Genomic DNA, 21,452 nt, shown 5'->3' on the forward strand with positions numbered 1-21,452 from the left:
AGCCAGGAGGCACCCCAGCAGCCTCCGAGCCACCCGCCCTCCCTGCTGGGTCGGCGGTGGCCAGAGGGAGTGGGATGAGGCGCTTCTGTCTTCTGGGGGCAGGAAGGTGCATGGCCCCGGGACAAAGCCCAGCACTGCTGCGGGCAGCTGCCCCACAGGGTTCGGGGTTTGATTCCCTCGTGGTCCTCTTGGAGGGCGTTTGCGAGACCTAATAGCCTCTTCAGTGAACTGAAATGATTAAACTTTCTTTAATTCTAAGATTTCTTAACTGTCTGAGCTAAGCTTAGCCCGTGGCTACGATGGCGGAGGGGCGTGAGGAGCCGCGAGGAGCAGGAGGACTCCTCCGACCTTCCCAGCAGCCGTGTTAGGACGGCTTTCTGAAAACCGCCACTGCTTTTAGCCTCTGTTCACTTTCGTGTGAAATGGAGCCGGTTGGAGTCCAGGTGGGAGCCCAGGTGGTACAGGTGGAGTCCAGGTGGACTCCAGGCGGCCGCCCTTCAGCGGCTCTGGGGTGGCTCCACCTGCCCTGAGGCCGCGTCTGACAGAGGCTTCCGCCGCTCCTGAGTGCTGGGGTACCGGCGCCCCCCACAATAGCTTTGTCTTCTGGAATAGAAACAGTCGGGTGTGACTTCCGCTTAGTATCAAAGTCTCTGATTTAACTGTACTTGAATCATCAGACTATCTTTGGGAGAATTGTCATAAAAATACTTTAGGGCCTTCCTGGTGGCGCAGCGGTTGAGCGCTGGGTTGCGAAGCTGCCCGCAGCCTCTGCAGCGCCGGTTCGATCCCCGGCTGCTCCCCGGCCACAGGAGGAGGGTCCCCCATGGCGCGCGACCTCTCCTGCCGCCCGCTGCTCCCCTCAGCAGTGTCCTTCGGTCCTTCTGCCTGCTCTGCTCCCCGCTCTGGCTCTGGTGAATCCTCTCACCCTCCCGCGCTTCTGACTGCACCCAGTGCTTGTATAAATAAATAAATCTTTAAAAAAAAAGTACTTTAAAAGACAAGTTTATTTCCAGAACAAGCCTGTTGAGCCCACATTAACATAAATATTTCATATCGGAATAAAATCTTGAAAGTGCTTTTTAAAAATCCAGCTGAACGTAATTCCACTAACCTTTGGTTTCCCACGTAAGCCAGGGCCCAATCCGCCTCCTCGCCACAGGCCTTGTTTTCACTCTCCCAAATCCCGCTTAAATGAAGAGCTGGTGCAGTTTTGAAAGCTCCTTGGAGGGTCGGGCCCTGGACGGCACTTTGGCCCTGGACGGCACTTTGCCACCCACCTGCAGCGCGGCCACCCCTTCCCCCCGGAGCTCGGGCCACTCCGCCATCTCTCCGGGGACGCCCCTGTGACTCCTGAGGCTCCGTCTTCTAGAAACCTGCTTCCCCGAATCCCCGCCCCAGTGACCCGAGGGCAGAAGGCCTGACCGCATTTCATCTGGGCTGGTTTTGAAAGCCGGCCAGCGCGGGCTCAGACGGCTCAGACGGCACAGCCCAGGCCCGGAGAAGGGGCGTGACCGAGCGCGGCCGTCAGCGCGGGCTTTGGGCGGGACGGGCTGACACAGGCCGTCATCTGGAGCGGAGCCTCCCCTGCCGGGTGTTGGTCAGGCGCCTGGGGGATGTGGGGGGCCGGGAAACCTCCACAGCGGCCGCTTCATTTTGCTGTGGATGTAAAATGGCCCTTTCAAAATGGCCTTTTTAAAAAACACTACTTTGAAATTCGCAAATACAGAGTAAAAGTGACAGTTAAGACCTTTCAAAAACAGCGCGTGAGAGTCTCGTGAGGGCACAAGACCTGGACGCCACGCGAAACGCCCGGGCTGCCCTGAGGAAGGAGGCCGGCGCTTCTGCCTTGCCGACCAGCTCACGGGACCCAGCCCAACTCGGGGGCGCTTCTGCCGCCGGGATTCGCCTCCCAGGGGGGTACGGGGGCGGCGGCTCACTGAGTGGTGCCTGCAGGTCGATGAGGCGCCGATGAAGGCGAGGGGAGACGCAGGGAACGCGGGGGTCGCGCCTTGGAAAACCCGAGAGGGTCAGAACGGCTGGTGCTTAGTGTCCCTGAGGAGCAGCCCGGAGGGGCCTCTCCCGCATGGACATCACCCCCTGAGCCCCAGTGTCTCCCCGAGGACGGCCCGCGTGTCCCCCAGGCAGCCGCGAGCCCAGTGCGGACCCCACAGGGGAGGCCACCTGCCCGCAGTGGGAGGCCGCAGGGTAGGGGGGCGGGTGTGGGCGGCCCCACTCAGGGACCCCTGAGCCCCAGCGCTGCGCGCCCACAGGGCGTCTCTGGTCCATGTGCAGAGCGGCCGCCTCTGCTCCTTGGGGCTGTTCGGATTTTAAAAACTGTCCAAGGGCCCCTTGTGGCTGTTTACTCGGTTCGGAATCCGGAGGACTGCGCGAAACGTGTGTGAGTCTTCAGGCTGCTCGTGGTTCCTGGGTGAGGGTGGGGTGAGGGGTGTCCACGCGTGGGGCCACAGGCCCGCGTCCCCTTCAAGCCCCAGAGAACGCTCACCCCAGATGGGGCCCACTTTGCCCACTAACTCGAGTGGGGTGACCAGCTGGCACCTTCCAGGGGCTCTTGGGCGCAATGAGGTCATCCAGCCGGGGCCGTGGCTCCCCTCACGGCGCCCCCCTCCGCGCGCTCCCGGTCGAGATGCTCTCCTCGGGGCCAGCAGTGAGCAGACACACGGGCCAGTCAGGGCGCCCGCCAGGGCCTCGCCGGTGCCTTCCCTGAGGCCTGAGAAGCAGTTCTCCGGAGTGGGACGGGCGGGGTGGCCTCCAGAAGGACGGGCGTCCCGAGCGGGTCACTCGAGGGCAGGGCTGGAAGAACGTGCGTCTTTCGTCCCAACAAGGAAAAACCCGGCAATGAAAACTCTAAGGAAAGGGCTTTAAAATCTGTCAAAAAACCACAGTCAAATGTGACTCGAATTAAATACGACTTTGCATGACTGATGGAGTGCGACAAAGGACGTTACGTTTGCATGTAATTGCAGAAATAGTCTCCCTTGAGAAATACAAAGCCTGGCACGGGCTGCCGCCAAGGAAGAGCAGCAGCGCCCCTGCTTCCGCCAGCGCTCGGCTTCGCTTCCAGAGATTCCACGGACGCCCGAGCCGGCGCCGGGTCACAGGCCGCGCTGCGCCATCGCCATCGCCTGCTGAGGGACGCTCAGTCCCGCCCGGGTAGAGAGAAAGGGGGGCGCACAGAGCCGGCAGCCGATGCTCACGGGGAGCACCACGGGTGCTTCTGGGGACAGAAACAGTTTCCAGTCAGTGCTGCACGCAGGCTGGCGGGGCTGACACATCGCGCCGCGCGGAGTGGGGGGTGGGGAGGGTTGGGGGCAGCTGAGCCCACCCTGACCGAGAGGGGCAGCGCCATTTCCTGAATGCCGGACGCTGGTTGTCAGAGTGTTTGGGAAACGCAGAGGGAGTCGCAGCAGACGCGGCGCCCCAACAGCTGCCCCGGCAGGCAGGGCTGAGGGCGCCTCGCGGCCCCGCCTGCTCGGCCTTCTGCTCGGAGGTGGGAGGGGGCTGCTCAGCCACACACGCCAGGAGGGAAAAGAAGGAGCGAATGGTTCCCCTTGCAGGAGGGATACGGGGCCAAATAACGGTCGGAGACACAGCAAGAAGAACCAGCAGGAGCCGGCAGGGAAACCACAGACATCCTGGGGGTCGAAACGGGAGCGAAGGCACAGAGGCCGGTGGTGACGTCCCCAGGCGAGCTGGTGGGGACTTTAGGGGCCTGCACGGTGATGTGAAAGATAGAACTACAACAAGGAATCATGACAAAAATAAAAAGGGAAAATGGCAAAAATAAAATAGTCACTATCGGGGCCGGGGGGAGAGGTCCGGTGCCCAGTGCGCAACCCCGGCCTTTCCCGAGGCCACCGCACAGCTGTCCTCAGGGGACCCTGACCCGCACCCCCCCAGGAAGCAGGAGGTGGGGGTTCCCTTGGGCACTGGCGCCGCACCCCTGTTCTCGCGAACTCGTCAGGCATCAGGCGGTTCAGACAACCGCTCAGGTAGTCGGCAGGACCGCGCTGCCCGCCCAGGCGCCCTGGGCCTCCGCCTGCCGCGGATCCTGCAAAAGCGCCAGCGCCCCGGGAGCCGTTGCCCGGCCAGGCCTCCCCGACTCTGTTCTCAGCGGTGGAGGCTCCACCAGGCCCCCAGGAGGCCGCGCCCCGCGCCCCTGGCCATCAGGTGGGGCTTCCTGGAACGACCTCAGTAGAAAACTTGTTTGGCTGGAAATACAAAATAACGCAGCAAGATCCGACACTGGCTCTGCGAGCCGAGGAGCTGGGGTACAGCACCCCGCTCCCCACCTCGCCCCAAGGCGCCCCCCTCCCGCCTTCACCTGCCTGGAAGGACGCCGCCTGTGCAGAAGACGGCTCTTAGGCCTCTTTGCCTTCTTGCTTTATGCTGTTTCTTTCCATCCTCTTATTGTAGGTCCAGACAATTAGTCCGCCAAGGATGTCTGTCCCGGGCGACGCCGCCAAGCCCCGAGCCACAGTCCTCGCGTCCACACGGCCACGGTTCAGACAGGCAAGCGGCAGCCTCCCAAGCCCACGTCCCTAAAGAGTAAAAATATAAGCCCCAAATCTGTAGCTCCCGAAGCCTCAGCGCAGACAGTGAGCAGGAAGGGGGGAGAGGCGGGGGGTTGACCCCAAGGACAGCCTGAGGCCAGGGGTCCCGCCAAGGCACCTGCCCTCCAGCCGCCACCGGCCTCCCAAGCCCAAGCAGGCCCGTGCCCCCCACCCCCCGGGTCTAGCCTCTGGCTCCGAAGGACTAGCGAAGCCGCCTCCCTCGTCCTCTTTGCGAACTGTTTTTTTCAAATTTTGTGCAACGACTGTCTTACAAAAAAGACATTAAACTCATCAAACCCAAACCCAGGTGAGGCATCGCCTGACTCGGGACGTGACCCAATGTCTCAGTGAGACCCCTGGAGCCCAGGCCCTGGAGCTGACCTGCCCCGGTGGGCTGGGCTGGACCCGTTGTTCCCCTGAGAGCCGGGAGCCGCCGGGACCCCAGGAAGATCCACAAAGCACTACCCCCGAAGGGCACAGGCCGTGCGGCCCTGGACGCAGGAGCTGGACACGGCCCGCCCTCCGGCCCCCTGGCCCTGTCCTCAGCTCCAGGCTGGCCGCTGCTGCGGGGCCTGCCTCTGAGCCTCCGCCGGCCCCGACTGGGTCTGTGACCACACACAGGCTCCATGTCTGCACTAGTTTCCTACACACTTCACGCCGAGGTCAAGTGCAACCGCTCACGGTGGGCCCGCTGCTCTCACACACCACACGCCACACATACTCACATACACACCACACACACGCTCACCACACACAGGGGCAACGGGTCTTGGGGGCCCTTCGGGCAGCAGGGGTGAAGTCCTCCAGGCCCCGTCGGGACCCCACTGCCTGGGGTGTTTGCTGATTCTGATCCCTACTGTATAAAAACCCACCCATTTAGTCACGAAGCAGACAACCACAGAGCCCGAACTCTGGGACAGCCACTGACGGGCAAGATCGTCGTGAGCTCTCGTGGGGACAGACGGCCGCACGGTGTCTGTCGTGTGTGGACGCGTTGCGGTAGAACAGGAGGGGCGGCCCACTTCCTGGAGACGAGATAACTCCAAAATCTAAGCCAGAATTTAAATTTATGAGTAGGAATTAACACCCAAGAAGGGAGGGGTGAGGGTTCCCTACGTATGAGACACTGCGTCTATCAACAAGTGTAGTTTGCGTCTTTTCTGATTTGGGTTTTGTTTCTATTTCTTGCCCAACTCCTCTGGGCAGGATTTTCAGAACTACATTGGCTGAGTGGTGAGAGCAGACACCTTGTCTTATTCCTTGTCCTCAAGGACAAGTTCTCAGCCTGGCACCACTGCCTATGCTGGCATGGACGCATTTGTGCAAAGCGCCCAATTTATTGGGAGCTCTTACCATGCCAGGATAGTGTATTTATCAAGTGCCTTCTCTGCATCTATGGAGCTACCATATGGCTTCCCTTCCATTCCCTCACGATGGCGTGTCACACTGACCGCTCCACGCAGGTTGAACCATCCTTGCATGCCAGGAATAAATCCCGCCTGGACATGGTCTGGATCCTCTTGATGTGCTGCCGATCCACATGCTCAGACTCTGCTGTGGATTTTCATCTCTATGTTCATTCGGGTCACTGACCCGGAGTTTACTCTTCGTACAGTGTCGCTACGGCTTTGGGTGTTGGGATAATGCTGGCTTTTTCAAACGTTGGGAGTAGTCTCCTGTCTTCAGTTAGTTGGAAGAGTTTGAGAAGGGTGAACATTAACTTTTCTTTAAATGTAGAATTCCCCAGCGAGACCATCTCATTCTGGCTTTTCTTGTCGGGAGGAGACGCAACCCCCTTACTCACATCGGTGTGTTCAGACAGTCTGTGTCTTCATGCATCAGTCTTGGTAGCTTGTATATTTCTAGGAACATCGATTTCTGACCAACGCTACTTGTCAGGCACCACTGATGTAAGACGTATTGGTATCAGAAGTGAGAAGGAAAAAGGAGCGCGCTCCAGGGTCAGCAAATCTGTAAACAGACGATCTGCTCACTGCTCACTGCACACTGCCCGATGCACACTCCACACTGCTCACTCCGCACTGCTTACTGCTCACTGCTGGGAAGGGAAAAAGCACAGCTACTCACACATGTCTCTGCCCTTCTGCACAGCTCCTGCTGTTCTCGGCGTCACCCTGCTCCTCTGGGGGTAGGCGACAGAGCTAGCAATGACTTAACAGCTATGACAAGATGCCAGGGGTGTCCTCGGAGGGTATTGGGTGTCTCTTCTGCAAAACCAATGAAGAAATTTGAGAAACCAGGGATTTAAAAATCCAGATATCTTCTAATTAAACGCACTTGCCCTCTTCATCCTAACCAGAGGAATTCTCCCATAAGTACTTCACTCTAATCACCCAGGAGTCGCTGAAGGTTGAACGACAGTTGAACGACAGTCAGGAAGCCTGCATTTTAATTAATGTTGCAATTGACTTTTGCTATATAATTGTGGTGCTTTTATTAAGTAGTGTGAGAATCTCAAAGCTCAAAGTTTTCCAAAAGGAGCAGCAAACAAGAACCCGGCATTTCCTGCTCTTAGTGAAGTCTGGTCGTCGCCAAATCCCTTCAGACAGCCACACGGCCGCATCTCATGCCGCTGTGAGCTTCATTTTTGCTATTCCAGATCGTGTGTCCTCCCCAGTAACGTGACAAGCCTGCATAATTAGAGGAATGAATGGAGTATTCGCCTAAGTAATCATCAGGATAAACACAAGCAGATGATGTGCTTTAAGTGAAGAAAGCACAGAGGATGGCTCCAAAGGAGTGAATTTCCTGCTCGCCCCCACAGGTGCCCAGACATGGGAGCGCTGAGGAGCTCGCCCTCCCTGCCCCCAGCGCATGCACACAGCTCCAAAGCTGGACTCACGGCCTTACCAGAAAAAACCTCAGTTAACAAGTCATGCTCGGGCCTCCCTGGTGGTGCACGGGGTTGAGCACAGCACTAGGAAGCTGTCTGCAGCCTCTGCAGCACGAGTTCGATCCCCAGCCAGGGAGATGAACCTCACCGCTCAAAAGACTTCTCCTGTCTCCCCGCTGCTCCCCTCAGCAGTGTACTTCGGTCAATCTGCCTGTTCTGCTCCCCACTCTGTCTCTGGTGAGTCCTCTCACCCCCCCAACCCCGCACCTCTGGCCTATACCCCATTTCTCATATGCATAAATAAATAAATAAATCTTAAAAAAAAAAAAGCCGTGGTCAAAGCCAGATAAATGTCCCGTCGGTGAGCAGAGGAGCAGGAGCAGACCAAGTGGGACGCTCAGGACACTCAAGGGCATCTGACCCCTGCTGGACCGGAGCCCCTTCCAGTACGCCCACGACCCCCAGCCCTCACCCCTCACGCCTTCTCCCACCATCACTGGGGCCGCAGCACCAGCCTTTAGTCCGCCCCGGCACGCTCTGGTGCTGGGTTCACAAAGGTGCTCCCGCCCCGCGTGGCTGCCCGGCCATCGCTCATGGGCCAGGACCCCAGAAGGGCTCGCTCCACGCCAGCATCAGACAGAGCCTCTCATTCCGAGGGTGACGGAGGAATCTTGTTGATTCTTGTGACCACGCATGAATGGAGGCCGTCGCAAGTTTTCCGATTATCAATTATTTAGTGTTTGCAGCGCGATCTGTGCCGGCCACAACCTTGATTTGATGAGAAACAAAATGCCTACAACGGAATGGTTTCAATGGAAACACGTTATGCTTGAGAGTTTTAAAACTGCATTCACTTACTGGTTTCATAACAAAAATCAAGCTCTAGGCCTGCGTTTGTCTATTTCTGTGCTGAATGAAATTATTCTTAAGGACAATAACATCATTTTTTTCCCAGAAATTACAACAGGGATGAATGGATATTTGTGAAGCATTTTGAGTCTTTGTGAAAAATGTTAAAGAGACACTCACAGGGAGTGTTTCCGAAACCAGTCACTGCATGGGTTTCCCAATTCAGTTCCAGATGTGGGATTTTATTATATTTTTCCATCAGAAGAATTTTCAAAAACAGAAGGGGCTTCACAAAAATGAAATGGAAATCAAAGGAAGAATCAACAGAGGCGGGCGAATGGCTGAGGAGGCGAGCTCGGAGCCTGCAGGTGGAGGAGGCTGACTGGGGGGAGATTCTGAGTTACCCGAGCGGCTGCTGATGGCCGGGCCAGGGAGGGAAGCAGAACAGCCGAGGAGCCCACCCCCTGCACCGGCCGGGCCCCTGCCCCAGGCCCCGAGGCCCGGAGGCCCGGAGGCCCGGAGGCCCGGAGGCCCGGAGGCCGTCTCGCGGCAGACCTCCCCAAGGCCACCTGCTCCTCCTGGCTCTCCGCCCTGTCTCGTGGCCCCTCTGTGGGAGGACGACCTGCCAGTCGTGGTGCCAGCCGTGGTCCCCCCGGGCAGCCCAGCATCTGGAAGGAGAAAAGCAAGTCGGGCTCTGTCGGCCGGCGCCTGAGGACCGCGCCCAGCTGGTGCCGGCGTCTGGCAGGGGACGGCCAGCCAGGGCCCGGGCATCCACGCGAGCCCGCGCGGCCACCCCCACCCCCACCCCGCGCCCGGTGCCCAGGGTCCAGCGACTGGCAACACGTGGTCCTCGCGCTGGCCGCACGCCCCGCCACATGTGAGGTAAACCTCAAGGCAAAAAGCCTGAAGCCCAGTTGCGGCTCATGGCGGCGGCTGCCCCAGCCGCCTCCCCGCCCTCCCTGCGAGGCAGGCCCGGGCCAGCCCGGGACCCAGGCCCGGAACCCCAGGCCCAGAACCCAGCCCAGGACCCAGGCCCAGAATCCCTGGCCCGGAACCCCCAGCCTGGAACCCCAGGCCCGGAACCCCAGGCCCGGAACCCCAGGCCCGGAACCCCAGCCCCAGAACCCAGCCCGGAACCCAGGCCCGGAACCCCAGCCCCAGAACCCAGCCCGGAACCCAGGCCCAGGACCCAGCCCGGGAACCCCAGTCCCGGGACCCCGCCCCGAGCTGCGCAGAAGCGGCTCGGCCGGTGTCGGGCGAAACGGGCGAAACGGCCGCCGTCCTGTCCGACCGGAGCTTCCTCGGGACTCGAGTGTCAGCCGCGGAGCCGAAGGCGCCCCACGGCGAGCCGAAGGGGCCCAGGTCGCTCGGAACCGGAACCGGAACCGGTACCGGAGCCGCAGCGCCTACACCGGGCGTCGCCCGCGGCGGGACCGGCCTCGGCAGCCCGTTGGCTGTTTCGGGGAACCTCGGCCGCCGGCCGCAGACCGAGGACGGGCAGCGCGGGGGCGCGGGCGGCGGGGCGCGGGGGTCCCCGGGAAGTGCCGAGCCCGCGGGGCGCGCGCGGGGGGCGCGAGGGCCAGCGAGGAAGGGCGCGCCCGGCCGCGGCCACGCGGTCCCCGCCGGAGGGGGCGGGCGGGGCCCGGCGCGACAGGCGGGGCTCAGGGTGCGCCCCGGGACCCGCGCTGGCGCCCCGACGCGGCCGGACCGGGCCGGGGCGGGGCCTGGGCGGGGGCGGGGCCGGGGCCGGGGCCGGGACCGGGGCGGGGCCGGGACAGGGCGGGGGCGGGGCCTGGGCAGGGGCGGGGCCCGGGCGGGGGCGGGGCCCGGGCAGGGGCGGGGCCGCGCTCAAAGAAAGGGCCGGGGGCCGGGCGGGGCGCGCCGCTCCGGGGGCGGGCCGGGGGCGGGGCCGGCGCGGCGGGCCAATGGGGGCCGCGCGCGCGGGGGCGGGGCGGGGCGGGGCGGGGCGGGGCGGGGCCTCGGGTGCGCGCGCAGGCGGGGCGGGCCGGGCCGGGCCGGGCCGGGCCGGGGCGGGGCGGGGCTGCGGCGGGCGCGGCCGGCTCGGGGCCGGGCCTGCGGGGCGCGGGGCTGGGCGCGGCCGCGGAGCTGGCGGCGGGGCCGGCGGCCGGAGGCGGCGGCGGCCGGACGGGCCCGGGCGGCCGGGCCGGCTGAGGTAACGGGCGGCGGCGAGGCCGGGCGGACCCCGCGCTCCGGGCCGCCCGCGCCCTTCCGGGTCCGGCCGGCGGGCGGCGAGGCCGGGGCGGGCCCTGCCGGGTCGGAGGCGGCCGCGGCGTCCCCGCGCGCGGGCCCCGCAGGGCCGGGGCCGGGGCCGGCCGGAAGGGACGCGCTGGCCGGGCCGGGCCGGGTCTCGGCCGGGCGGAGGGGCCGGAGGGGCCGGAGGGTCCCCGCGCGGAGGCCGGGCGCGGAAGGGCGCGGAAGGCCGCGGCCCGAGCCCGGGCTTGGAAGGCCCCGCCTGGAGGCCCGGCCTGGGAGAGCCCCGGGGCTGGGGGTCTCTGGCCGGCCAGGCCCGGTCCCGGAGAGCCCCGCTCTGCAGGGGCCCCGCCCAGAGGGCCCCTGGATCCGGACCCCCCACCCCCGGCCTGGAGGGGCCCTGGATCGCGAGGGCCCCGGGGTCTGGAGGGGTCCCCGGCCTGGGGCAGCCCTGGATGTGGAGCGTCCGGGCCTGCAAGGCCCCTGCCTGGACCGTCCCGGGGCTGGAGGGTCCCGCGGGAGGGCCGGGGGGCGCCCGCAGAGTGCAGATGGGGCGTCTGGGGCGCTGGCCCCGGCCTGTGCCCTGCCCCTGCGGCCTCGCGGCCCCTCGCGGTGGTTCCGCCCCGGGAATCCCGGAGTCCCTTTTGTCTGTCAGCTGGACTGAGACCGGAACTGGAGGCGAATCCCAGCCCCGGCGCGGGGAGGCGTCTGCCCGGCCTGTGCCCGGGCGCCTGCCAGGCCAGAGCCGGGCCTGGGTCTGCTTTATCCTTCTGCCCGCAGGACCGTGCCCTGCGCCTTCTGTTGTTGTTGTTGTTGTTGTTAACCCCGTCCTGCCCACAGCTGCCGCCCTGGCCAGCAGGCCTGCGTCTCACCAGCCCTGACGGGCGCGCTGCCCAGGCCAGTGGACGCAGCCTTGACCGGCTAGACCCACTCAGGCGCCTCCCCGGGCGCCTTCCCTCCGGCTGGGTCTTTTTGCTGGAATGGAAGAGGTTCCTGTGGGGCACAGAGGCCCCTTCGCCTTAGTAAGGTCTTAAAAATCTAGGGTGGCGATTAAAATCACAGTGTTTGGGAAGCATAAGCATAAAGGAAGAAAAATACAGGAAAATGTAATTATGATCTTGCAAGATTGTCCAAGTTTCTCAAAGCGCAGAGCGTGAAGCCTAGTAGGTCTGAGATGTTTTAGCAGGGCAAGTGTATCTTTCAAGCAAGCTTGCAATCGATGATATTTTGCACTAAGATATTTCTCTTTGCTTTATTTTAGTTACTTGTGGGAGCTGTTGATTACCCGGACACCTTAAACCAAAACACCTCACAGACCTGCCCTCTTGAAAAATGCCTTTTGTGAACGCTGTGAACTCAGAAGGCGTCGGCAGTGGCCTGTCTTCCACCACCTAAGAAACCGTGCTCCGAAGCCGCTCTGACGGGGCAGGGTCCAGACTGACCACGTCCTTCTAGGGGGAAGCGCCCGCCCCCGCCAGCCCCTGGGGGCAGTCACTGTAGGGGGCGCCTCCCCGCGTCTTCAGATGCAGGGTTCTCGCATGGGACCTGGAGAGCCACCGGGCACAGCCTGAAAGAAATCCTGAGCACCCCAGGGTGGCCTCCTCTGCAGCCCACCACCCCAGCTCGACGTGGCCATGGGGCCGTGCCCCGCAGCCCCCTGGCACAGGGAGCGAGCCAGCCAGCCGAGCACTGGGCCGCAACCCTCCAGCTGGACGGCGAGCCCCCTAGATACCCGGCCAGGCCCGGCCCCTGCCCGTCGGAAGGCAGCTTAGTATGCGCCTGTGTCCTCGCGGGTGGGGAAGCCTGCGTGGACGCGGCCGGGGTCTGGCGTGCGTGGGAGAGAAGCCGATCATGACGAATCCCTGGGAAGAGCCCACCTGCGGGATGGCCCAGACCAGCCTGCTGCAGGGGAAGCCGTTCTACTGTCGGGAGTGGGTGTTCCACAAGCTGCAGCACTGCCTGCAGGAGAAGGCCAGCGCCCCGGCCCCGGCCCCGGCCCCGAGTCCCGTTGGCGGCAGCGTTGACGGCAGCGCGGGCCCCGGGAGGACCACCGCCTGGGGCGTGCTGCTGGTGGGTGGGCCTGGCAGTGGCAAGACGGCACTGTGCACGGAGCTTCTGTGGCCCAGCTCGCCCGCCGGCCTGCAACGGGGCCTGCACCGCCAGGCTCTGGCCTTCCACTTTTGCAAAGCCCAGGACGCCGACACCCTGTGCGCGGGAGGCTTTGTGCGAGGCCTGGTAGCCCAGATCAGCCGCAGCGGACTGCTCCCAGGCTACGAGGACAAGCTCAGGGACCCCGCCGTGCAGAGGCTCTTGGAGCCCGGGGAGTGTGAGCGGAACCCCGCAGAGGCCTTTAAAAGGTAACGGGGAGGGGCCTCAGGAGGGGTGCGGCCTCGGAGCTGTGAGCTGGTCTGCCACTGCCCGGGAAGAGCCTGGAGCTGCACGGGCTTTGCTGGAGCCCAGGCCTCGATTTCCTTGGTTTACAGCAGCGCGGGGAGCCCTGCAGAGACGTGTCTCCCCCCCGCCTCCCCGTTAGCGACAAGCACTTCCTGCCCTTTTCCTGTGGCCTGCACTGGGCAAGGCGCTGCTGCCCGGGCCTCTGACCTCCCGGGGGGCCGCCTGGGGGAGGCGGCCGCGGGCGGGATTCGGAGACAGGAGTGTGATGGGTGCCCTCGTGTGCAGCCACGTCCTCTCGAATGAGATAAGGTCTCCTGGGGAAGGCCCTGGCCCTCTGCGGGCGGGGGGAGCCTGCTGCCGCGTCTGGGTGTGCCCCCAAGCAATGGGAAGTCCAGGGGCGTTTGAAGAGGCTCCCTTCGAGGGCGCGGACGCAGTGACAAGCCTTCTCCTCGTGGTCAGTCGCTGGCCAGCGTGGCTCCAGCCCACGTGTGTCCAGGGCCCGCCCCTACTTGCACCACCCCCCGGGGCTCGGTGCGGGACGCAGTGGCTGCTGTCCTCAGGGGCGCCTTCCCCCTGCTGCGGGCACGTGGCCCCGCACTTGGAGAGCGCCTGGAGGTCAACACAGCGCAGGTTTGCAGAGCTTCTGTTGGTGACGGCCGAGGCCCTCAGAGGATTTCCGGGGCGCGTTGCACTTAGGCGGGGGCGGGGGGCTGGTCGGGAGAAGAGACAGAGATGGCGGCAGCCGGCGTGTCCCGGCAGGAGACGAGAGGGAACCAGAGGAGATCCTTTCGTTCATTTCTCACCAAAAAACCAAATTCTAAACCGATTTGGGCACGGAACTGTAACGTTCTTAGCAGCTGGCAGCTGGCAACGCTGGGGCCTCTGTGTGTTCGTGGGCAAACAGCTTCATAGAAAGAGAAAACTGATAAAAAAAAACGTTAGTTTCTCACAGACCCACAAAGTTGGGGACTGCAGAGAGAGAAACCCTTTGCACTGCTTTTCTTCGGTTTCTTCATGACTTCGTAATTTCCCAGGTTCCACTCCCGACGCTGTCAGGAAGGCCACGCAGCCCTGCCCACCACGACCTGTGCAGCCGTGGCCCTCAGGGCCCCTCAGTGCCCAGCCCAGCGCCGTGGCCTCTGCGGCCTGATAACTAACGCGCCAGGGGGCGCCGCTGATCCGGTCAGGCGTGGCCGCCTCCCCGCTGACGGGCGCAGCACCGCGCTGCTCGGACGCGGCCTCTGTGCCACACTGTGGCGTGACTGGGCACGGCGAGGCTGCCGCACACCAGGCCACTGCCCGCTGGCACCGGCCCTGCCGGCCGCCCGGCCCCACGCTGGTGGAAGTCGCGGCCCCGCTGGGGTGCGCGTGGGGTTCCGGCCCTTCGCTTTGCGCGCCGCGGTGGTGCCGGGTTTTCATTTTTTATGACAGAATCACTTCCAAACAGGACAGTGGTTCCCTTTCTTGGGGCGAATGCTTCAGGGCGCCTCTGGGGTCCCTCGCACTGGCCGCCTGTCCTCACCCTGCGGCCACGCCCCCGGGAGCGCCCCTGACCAGGCCGCACCGCTGTCCTCGCTGGCGGCCCGAGCGCCGCGCGTCTTCCTGCCGTGCGCGCAGCTAAATGTAGTCCTTGGTAATGACACGGGATGTGAAATGTTCGTGTAATTGCGTAATCAAAATAAGTATTAATTAAGGGAACTAATTATATCTCACTTGTGGTTATCTTGGAGAGCGACATTGGGCTTTCCAGAAACCAGTGGCCTTTCCTGGCGGTGACTCACGGCTGGTGGACGAGGCTCAGCTTCGTCCCCCGTCCCCGTGCGTCTCGCTCTGACTTGGGCACCGAGGGTCCTTCCGCCTCCGGGTCTTGGGGCTCTGCCCTGGGCTGCTGTCCGTCGTGACCCTGACCGAGGCCGTCCTCTCGACGCCCTGGCACGGTGCGGAGGACGCAGGCCGGCCCCGGGCCGCAGGCAGAGCCCAGCAGACCTGCTCGGGACAGCTCCTGCCCCGGGGAGGGCCGGGCCCCCTTCCGAATCTGCGCGTCTCCCCCAAATCGGGAGCGGGGCGCCCAGTGGCGGGGTCGAGCCACCCCTCACGCCACTGCCCGGATGCTCTGGGGTGGCCTCAGCCGGCACGGCCTCCTCTGGGGCGCTCAGGAGCCCCCGTCGTCCCGGTCCATGGCACCGGGGGCCCAGGGGGACGGGGATCGCGGCCCAGGGGAACAGGCACGGGGCGCCGGGTGGGGCTCGGCGGAGGAGGGGGAACTGGCTCTCGGCCCCCGTGGGGCTGGTGACCAGGAAGAACCTCGCAGAGCCCGCCGGGCAGCTGGCCCTGCAGACACCCCTGCGCCTGCGCTTGGGCCCCTGCTCGGCTCATGGGGCCGCGTGAGGCCTCCTCTCGGGAAAAGGCCCGCTGGCTGCCCGCCCAGTGACGGGGCGGGAGAGGTGCTGTTCCCGCCACGCCCGGTGGCTGCCCTCGGAGCTGGAACGCGAAGGGTTGCCAGCTGGTGCCCACCTCTGCCAGCCCTTCGGTGAGGTTTGCGGGCGCAGTTGCCGGCCCCACGTCAGGGAGGCGCCCACAGGTCCACACCACGGATACCCCCTGCTCGTGCCAGGGGGAAGGCGCCGGCACCCGCCGCCCCTGATGGGCAGCCGCGTGTCTCCCTGTGGACGCGAGCCCACGCGGCGTGGACACTGGGCCGTCCCGAGGGCAGTGGGGGGCTGCTCCGCCCGCGGGCTCTGACTGCCTCGCCCTTGCAGGTGTGTGCTGCTCCCCCTCCTGGGCATGGCGCCCCCGCCCGAGAGCCTGTACCTCCTGGTGGACTCCGTGGACGAGGGCTGCGGCGCCGCCGAGGGCGAGCACTCGGCCGCCGGCCTCTCCGGGACGGTGGCGGAGCTGCTGGCCGGCCACCACGAGTTCTTCCCGCCTTGGCTCTTGCTCCTCTGCTCTGCGCGGAAGCAGAGCAAAGCCGTCACCAAGATGTTCACAGGTAAGCACCCCGCGCCCGCCTCCCAGGCCAGAGCCCCCCAACAGGCCATTGCCCCAGGGCACCGTGCTGGCCAGAGCGGGCGCTGCTACCACCCCAGCACCCCGTCCTGCGACCACACTGAGCCCCAGCACCACCCAGCATCCTCGGGAGCCACCCGGATGCCACCCTCGCCCCGGCCAGCACCCCCGGGCCCACCCTCCAGGCCCTCCCCACCCTCCTACCCCACCTGGCCCTGCCTCCCCTCCCGGCACCCCAGCTCTGCGGTGTCCTGTGCTCACTGCTGCTGACAGACGCGCGGCTGGGGAAGCTCTGGGGCCCCAGTGACAGCAGCTCACCCTTGGACACTCTCTGGGGCAGTGCGGAGGGCGGGCGGCGTCAGCACCACCCCTTGGCCGAGCGCCACCACGGCCCTGCATCCACGCCCACGGGACCAGTGGTCCCGTCCTGCCAGCCTCCCCGGGACGGAACCGCCATTGGCAGACGGGCCTCGCCCCTGCCCGCCCCATCTCAGCTCGCCCAGCTGCCCTGAACCAAGCCGCGGGGTGGGCCCCGCCGGCGGGTCCGTGTCGCCTGTGTGAGCTCCCGTGGACCCCTGCCCAGTGGGCAGCCCTGTCCAGAGCCCCACAACCACGGGCCGGCCCACGGCCCTCGGGCCCTGGACGCGGGCGCGGCCAGCACTCAGGAGGGGCTGGCGTGTGGGGCGGGGGCCGGCTGGGCCAGCTGGGTCAGGAGTGTCCTTCACAGTCCAGACATCCTGAGCTCCTCGGTCCAGTGTGAAGAACCAGTCACGTGCGTGTGACTGACTCGTGCTGGGCTGCGTGTGTGCCTGGCACTGCAGGCTCCGTGCCGGGGCGTGCGTGTGCACAGCTGCGGGTTCTGGCCCTCGGGTAGACTAGACCTGTCCAGGTGTGTGCCTTCGTCAGGTGTCGTTCCGGCTGTTTTTTTCAGCAGCTGCATGTTTCGCCTGGAGCTCAGCGCCCCGCAGCTGCCTTCACGGCTCCCTCTCCAGACCTGCCTGCGGCCCAGCCCACCGGCCCGCGCGGCCACGTGGAGCTCTGCCGGCAGAGTGGTCACCCGTGCCCTGGCCACTCAGGCCCTGGGCCGCCCCGCCTAGGCTTTCCCAGCCTCTGCCCTTGACCCTGCAGTTCTCCCTCTCGGGCGTGTCCGTGGCCTTTCCACGTCAGCTCCACTGGCCAACGGCCTTGGCCAGGGCTCCTCCCGCCCTTTCCTGCAGAGCCGGGTGCCCTTCTGGTGCCCACGCCTGTTGTGGGCAGCACACACCGGGGCTCCCTTCCCGTGGGGCTGGGCCCAGCCGGCCCCTCCCGCTGGCCCTCAGCGGCCATCTCGCTGGCCCTCGCTGGCCCTCGCTGGCTGTCTCCAGCCTTTGCCGGATTTCCAGATCCCCGTCTCTTCGCTGCCCGCAGCGGTGTTTCTTCCGGAGGCGAAGCACACGCCTGCAGGCGCACGCCCGAGCCCAGGCCGTCTCCCGGCGGAAGCGAGACTCGGGTTCCCTTTAAAGCCCTCGGAGGGAATCTCGGCCAGCGTGGGGCCAGCGTGGGGCCAGCGTGTCTTACGTCGGCCTTGCGTTGCTTATTGTGTTGTCGTCGTCGGGTTAACACAATTTGGCCAAGTTGCGGCTTGCGAGTCAAGCTCTTCCCGACAGTTACCTCAGGCTGCCGTCGCGGCGCCCGGCCGGATGGATGTGGTCGCCGCCTCATGGCTGCGGCTCGCGAGCGTGGGCAGGCAGAGAAACAGCCGGGAGGACGCCAGCTCTCCCGTGTGCCTGGGCGTCCCCGCCGTGGGGCCGGGCCTGCGTGGCGCGGCGCCGAGCATGGGGCTGCCCACGGCCGGCCCCACTGACGTGAGGGGCCCCGGACGGTCATGCGTCCCCCCGGGCGGGCACGTGAAGCGGCCCCCGCCCTCGGGGTGTGGCGGGACAGAGAGGGAAGCCGGCGGGCGGCGCGGCCGGGTCTGCAGTGCTGGCCGCTTGGCCACCGTGGACGTCCTTGCCGCCGGGCCTGTCCTCGCGGCGGGCGCCGGGCTGGGCTCGGCCGGTGACCGCCCCGTCTCTCCCCAGGCTTCCGCAAGATCAGCCTGGATGACCTCCGGAAGGCCTACGTCGTGAAGGACGTGCAGCAGTACATCCTGCACCGCCTGGACCGCGAGGAGGCGCTGCGGCAGCACCTCACCAAGGAGACGGCCGAGATGCTCAACCAGCTGCACATCAAGAGCAGCGGCTGCTTCCTCTACCTGGAGCGCGTGCTGGACGGCGTGGCCGAGAGCTTCATCACGCTGCGGGAGGTCCGCGACATCCCCGGCACCCTCAACGGCCTCTACCTCTGGCTGTGCCAGAGGCTCTTTGTCAGGAAGCAGTTCGCCAAGGTCCAGCCGATCCTGAACGTGATCCTCGCGGCCTGCCGCCCGCTGACCGTCACGGAGCTGTACCACGCCGTGTGGACCAGGAGCATGTCGCTGACCGCGGACGACTTCCAGCGCAAGCTGGACGTCCTGGCCAAGCTGCTGGTGGACGGGCAGGGCGGCACCAAGACGCTGTTCCACTACAGCTTCGCGGAGTGGCTGCTGGACGTGAAGCACTGCACGCAGAAGTACCTGTGCAACGCGGCCGAGGGCCACCGCATGCTGGCCATGAGCTGCACCTGCCGCGCCCCGCGCCTCTCGGCCCTGGAGGCGCAGGAGTTCGCGCTGCACCTGACGCGCTCCAACCTGAAGCTGGCGGCAGCGGAGCTGGCGCTGTGGATGGTGTGGAGCGGCGCCCCCGTGCGGGACGCGCTGTGCACGCTGGTGCCCACGGAGCAGGAGGTGCTGCAGCTGCTGGTGAAGGCGGGCGCCCGCGTCAACAGTGAGGACGACCGGGCCTCCTGCATCGTGCGGCAGGCCCTGGAGCGGGAGGACTCCATCCGGACCCTGCTGGACAACGGAGCCTCCGTGAACCGGCGTGACAGCAGCGGGAGGACACTGCTGGGCAGCGCCGCCTACAGCGGCAACCTGGACGTGGTCAACCTGCTGGTGTCCCGGGGGGCGGACCTGGAGATCGAGGACGCCCGCGGCCACACGCCTCTCACTCTGGCCGCCCGGCAGGGCCACACCAAGGTGGTCAACTGCCTGATCGGGCGGGGCGCCAACGTCAACCACACAGACCGGGACGGGTGGACAGCCCTGCGCTCGGCCGCCTGGGGCGGCCATTCGGAGGTGGTCTCGGCGCTGCTGCGCGCAGGCGTGCTGGTGGACTGCGCTGACGCCGACAGCCGGACCGCGCTGCGTGCCGCGGCCTGGGGCGGCCACGAGGACATCGTGCTGAGCCTGCTGCGGCACGGCGCCGAGGCCAACAAGGCGGACAAGGAGGGCCGCACCGCGCTCATCGCCGCCGCCTACATGGGCCACCGCGAGATCGTGGGGCTGCTGCTGGAGCACCGGGCGCAGCTGGACCACGAGGACGCCGACGGCCGCACCGCGCTGTCTGTGGCCGCGCTCTGCGTGCCGGCCAGCAAGGGCCACGCGGCGGTGGTCAGCCTGCTGATCGACCGCGGGGCGGAGGTGGACCACTGCGACAAGGACGGCATGACCCCGCTGCTGGTGGCCGCCTACGAGGGCCACGTGGACGTGGTGGAGCTGCTGCTGGAGGGCGGCGCGGACGTGGACCACACGGACCACAACGGGCGCACGCCCCTGCTGGCCGCCGCCTCCATGGGCCACGCGGCCGTGGTGAACACGCTGCTGTTCTGGGGCGCGGCCGTGGACAGCATTGACGGCGAGGGCCGCACCGTGCTCAGCATCGCCTCGGCCCAGGGCAACGTGGAGGTGGTGCGGACCCTGCTGGACCGTGGGCTGGACGAGAACCACCGGGACGACGCCGGCTGGACGCCGCTGCACATGGCGGCCTTCGAGGGCCACCGGCTCATCTGCGAGGCCCTGATGGAGCAGGGTGCGCGGGCCAACGAGATGGACAATGACGGCCGCATCCCGTCCATCCTGGCCGCCCAGGAGGGCCACTACGACTGCGTGCAGGCGCTGCTGGAGGGCAAGTGCAGCGTGGACCACCGGGGCTACGACGGCAGGAACGCTCTGCGCGTGGCTGCCCTGGAGGGCCACCGGGACGTGGTGGAGCTGCTGCTCAGCCACGGCGCCGACGTGGACTGCAAGGACGCCGACGGCCGTCCCACGCTCTACATCCTAGCCCTGGAGAACCAGCTGGCCATGGCCGAGTGCCTGCTGGAGAACGGGGCAGACGTGGAGGCCAGCGACGCCGAGGGCAGGACCGCGCTGCACGTGTCCTGCTGGCAGGGCCACCTGGAGGTGGTGCGGGCGCTGCTGGCCCACCACGCCGACGTCAACGCCGCGGACAGGGAGCGGCGCTCGGCGCTGCAGTCGGCCGCCTGGCAGGGCCACGTCCGGGTGGTGCAGCTGCTGCTGGAACGGGGCGCCGGCGTGGACCACACCTGCAACCAGGGCGCCACCGCCCTCTGCATCGCCGCCCAGGAGGGCCACCTGGATGTGGTGCGCGTGCTGCTGGAGCGGGGTGCTGACCCCAGCCACGCCGACCAGTTCGGGCGCACGGCCATGCGCGTGGCTGCCAAGAACGGGCACTCCCAGATCATCAAGCTGCTGGAGACGCACGGGGCGGCCGGCCTCAACGGCTGCGCGCCTTCCCCGGTCCACGCCTCCGAGCAGAAGCCAGCACCGGCCGCAGCGCCGTCCAGCAGCTCGGGCAGCACGGGCGGGGGCGAGGCGCAGCCCTCCCTGCGGGGCCTGCCCGGGGGGCCAGCCCCTGCCTTCAGCTCCCCCTCCGAGTCCCCGGACTCCACAGCCGACCGGCAGAAGTGCTCGCTGTCCAGCTACTCCCTGAAGAGCTCAAAGACCTCCTCGCTGAGGACCACATCGTCCACGGCCACGGCGCAGACGGTGCCCATGGACAGCGTCCACGGCCTGACCTTCACGGAGCAGATCCAGCAGCACTCGCTGCCCCGCAGCCGCAGCCGCCAGTCCGTGGCGTCCCCGCCCTCCACCGCGCACTCGCCCGGGCCCGGCCAGCGCTCGCCCAGCAGTGAGTGCGAGTGGGGCCCGGCCAGGCCCAGCCTCAGGCCGGCGAGAACCAGCCCGGGAGGGCGGGCGGAGACCCCGGGCAGGCCGGGCCCGGCGGGGCGCAGGGCCGAGCAGGGCCGCGCGCAGCCCAAGGTGGCCGAGTACGAGATGACGCCGCTCGACCGGCAGGCCCGGGCGCCCCCCGCGGCCGCCCCACAGGACGCCGGGCGCCCCCCGCCGCCGCCGCTCGGGCCCCAGCCGGGCGGGGAGCAGAAGAGGAGAAACGGCATCGTGACGAACCCCAACTACCACCTGCAGGGCAGCCAGGTGTTCCTGGGGAGGGTCTCGGCCCCGCGGGCCGCGCAGGACCCGGGGCACCCGGAGGCGCTGGAGGGGTGCCCCTGCCCCGAGGCGGAGCTGAGCCTCAAGCAGGCGCTGCGGCTGCAGATCGAGAGCCCCGACCCCAGCTTCAGCTATAAAAAGGAGACGCCCCTGTGAGAGGGGCCGCCCGGCCAGGACTGGCCTCGTGCCCACCCAGCCCCTC

At 66.3% G+C, this 21,452-nt stretch overlaps 1 protein-coding gene across 1 annotated transcript; it reads left to right on the forward strand.

Annotated features, from left to right (window-relative positions):
* Positions 1 to 12,333: 12,333 nt before the first annotated feature.
* ANKRD50 (ankyrin repeat domain containing 50) lies at positions 12,334 to 21,406 on the forward strand (the record flags this gene model as incomplete). Its single annotated transcript, XM_084244491.1, has 3 exons — positions 12,334 to 12,842; positions 15,639 to 15,868; positions 17,946 to 21,406. The coding sequence occupies exons 1-3, from the start codon at positions 12,337 to 12,339 to the stop codon at positions 21,404 to 21,406; spliced, it is 4,197 nt and encodes a 1,398-aa protein (XP_084100617.1). The 5' UTR covers positions 12,334 to 12,336.
* Between the last annotated feature and the right edge of the window lie 46 nt (positions 21,407 to 21,452).

This window comes from Talpa europaea (assembly GCF_964194135.1).
Source record: "Talpa europaea genome assembly, chromosome: 10".
Classification (NCBI taxonomy): domain Eukaryota; kingdom Metazoa; phylum Chordata; class Mammalia; order Eulipotyphla; family Talpidae; genus Talpa; species Talpa europaea.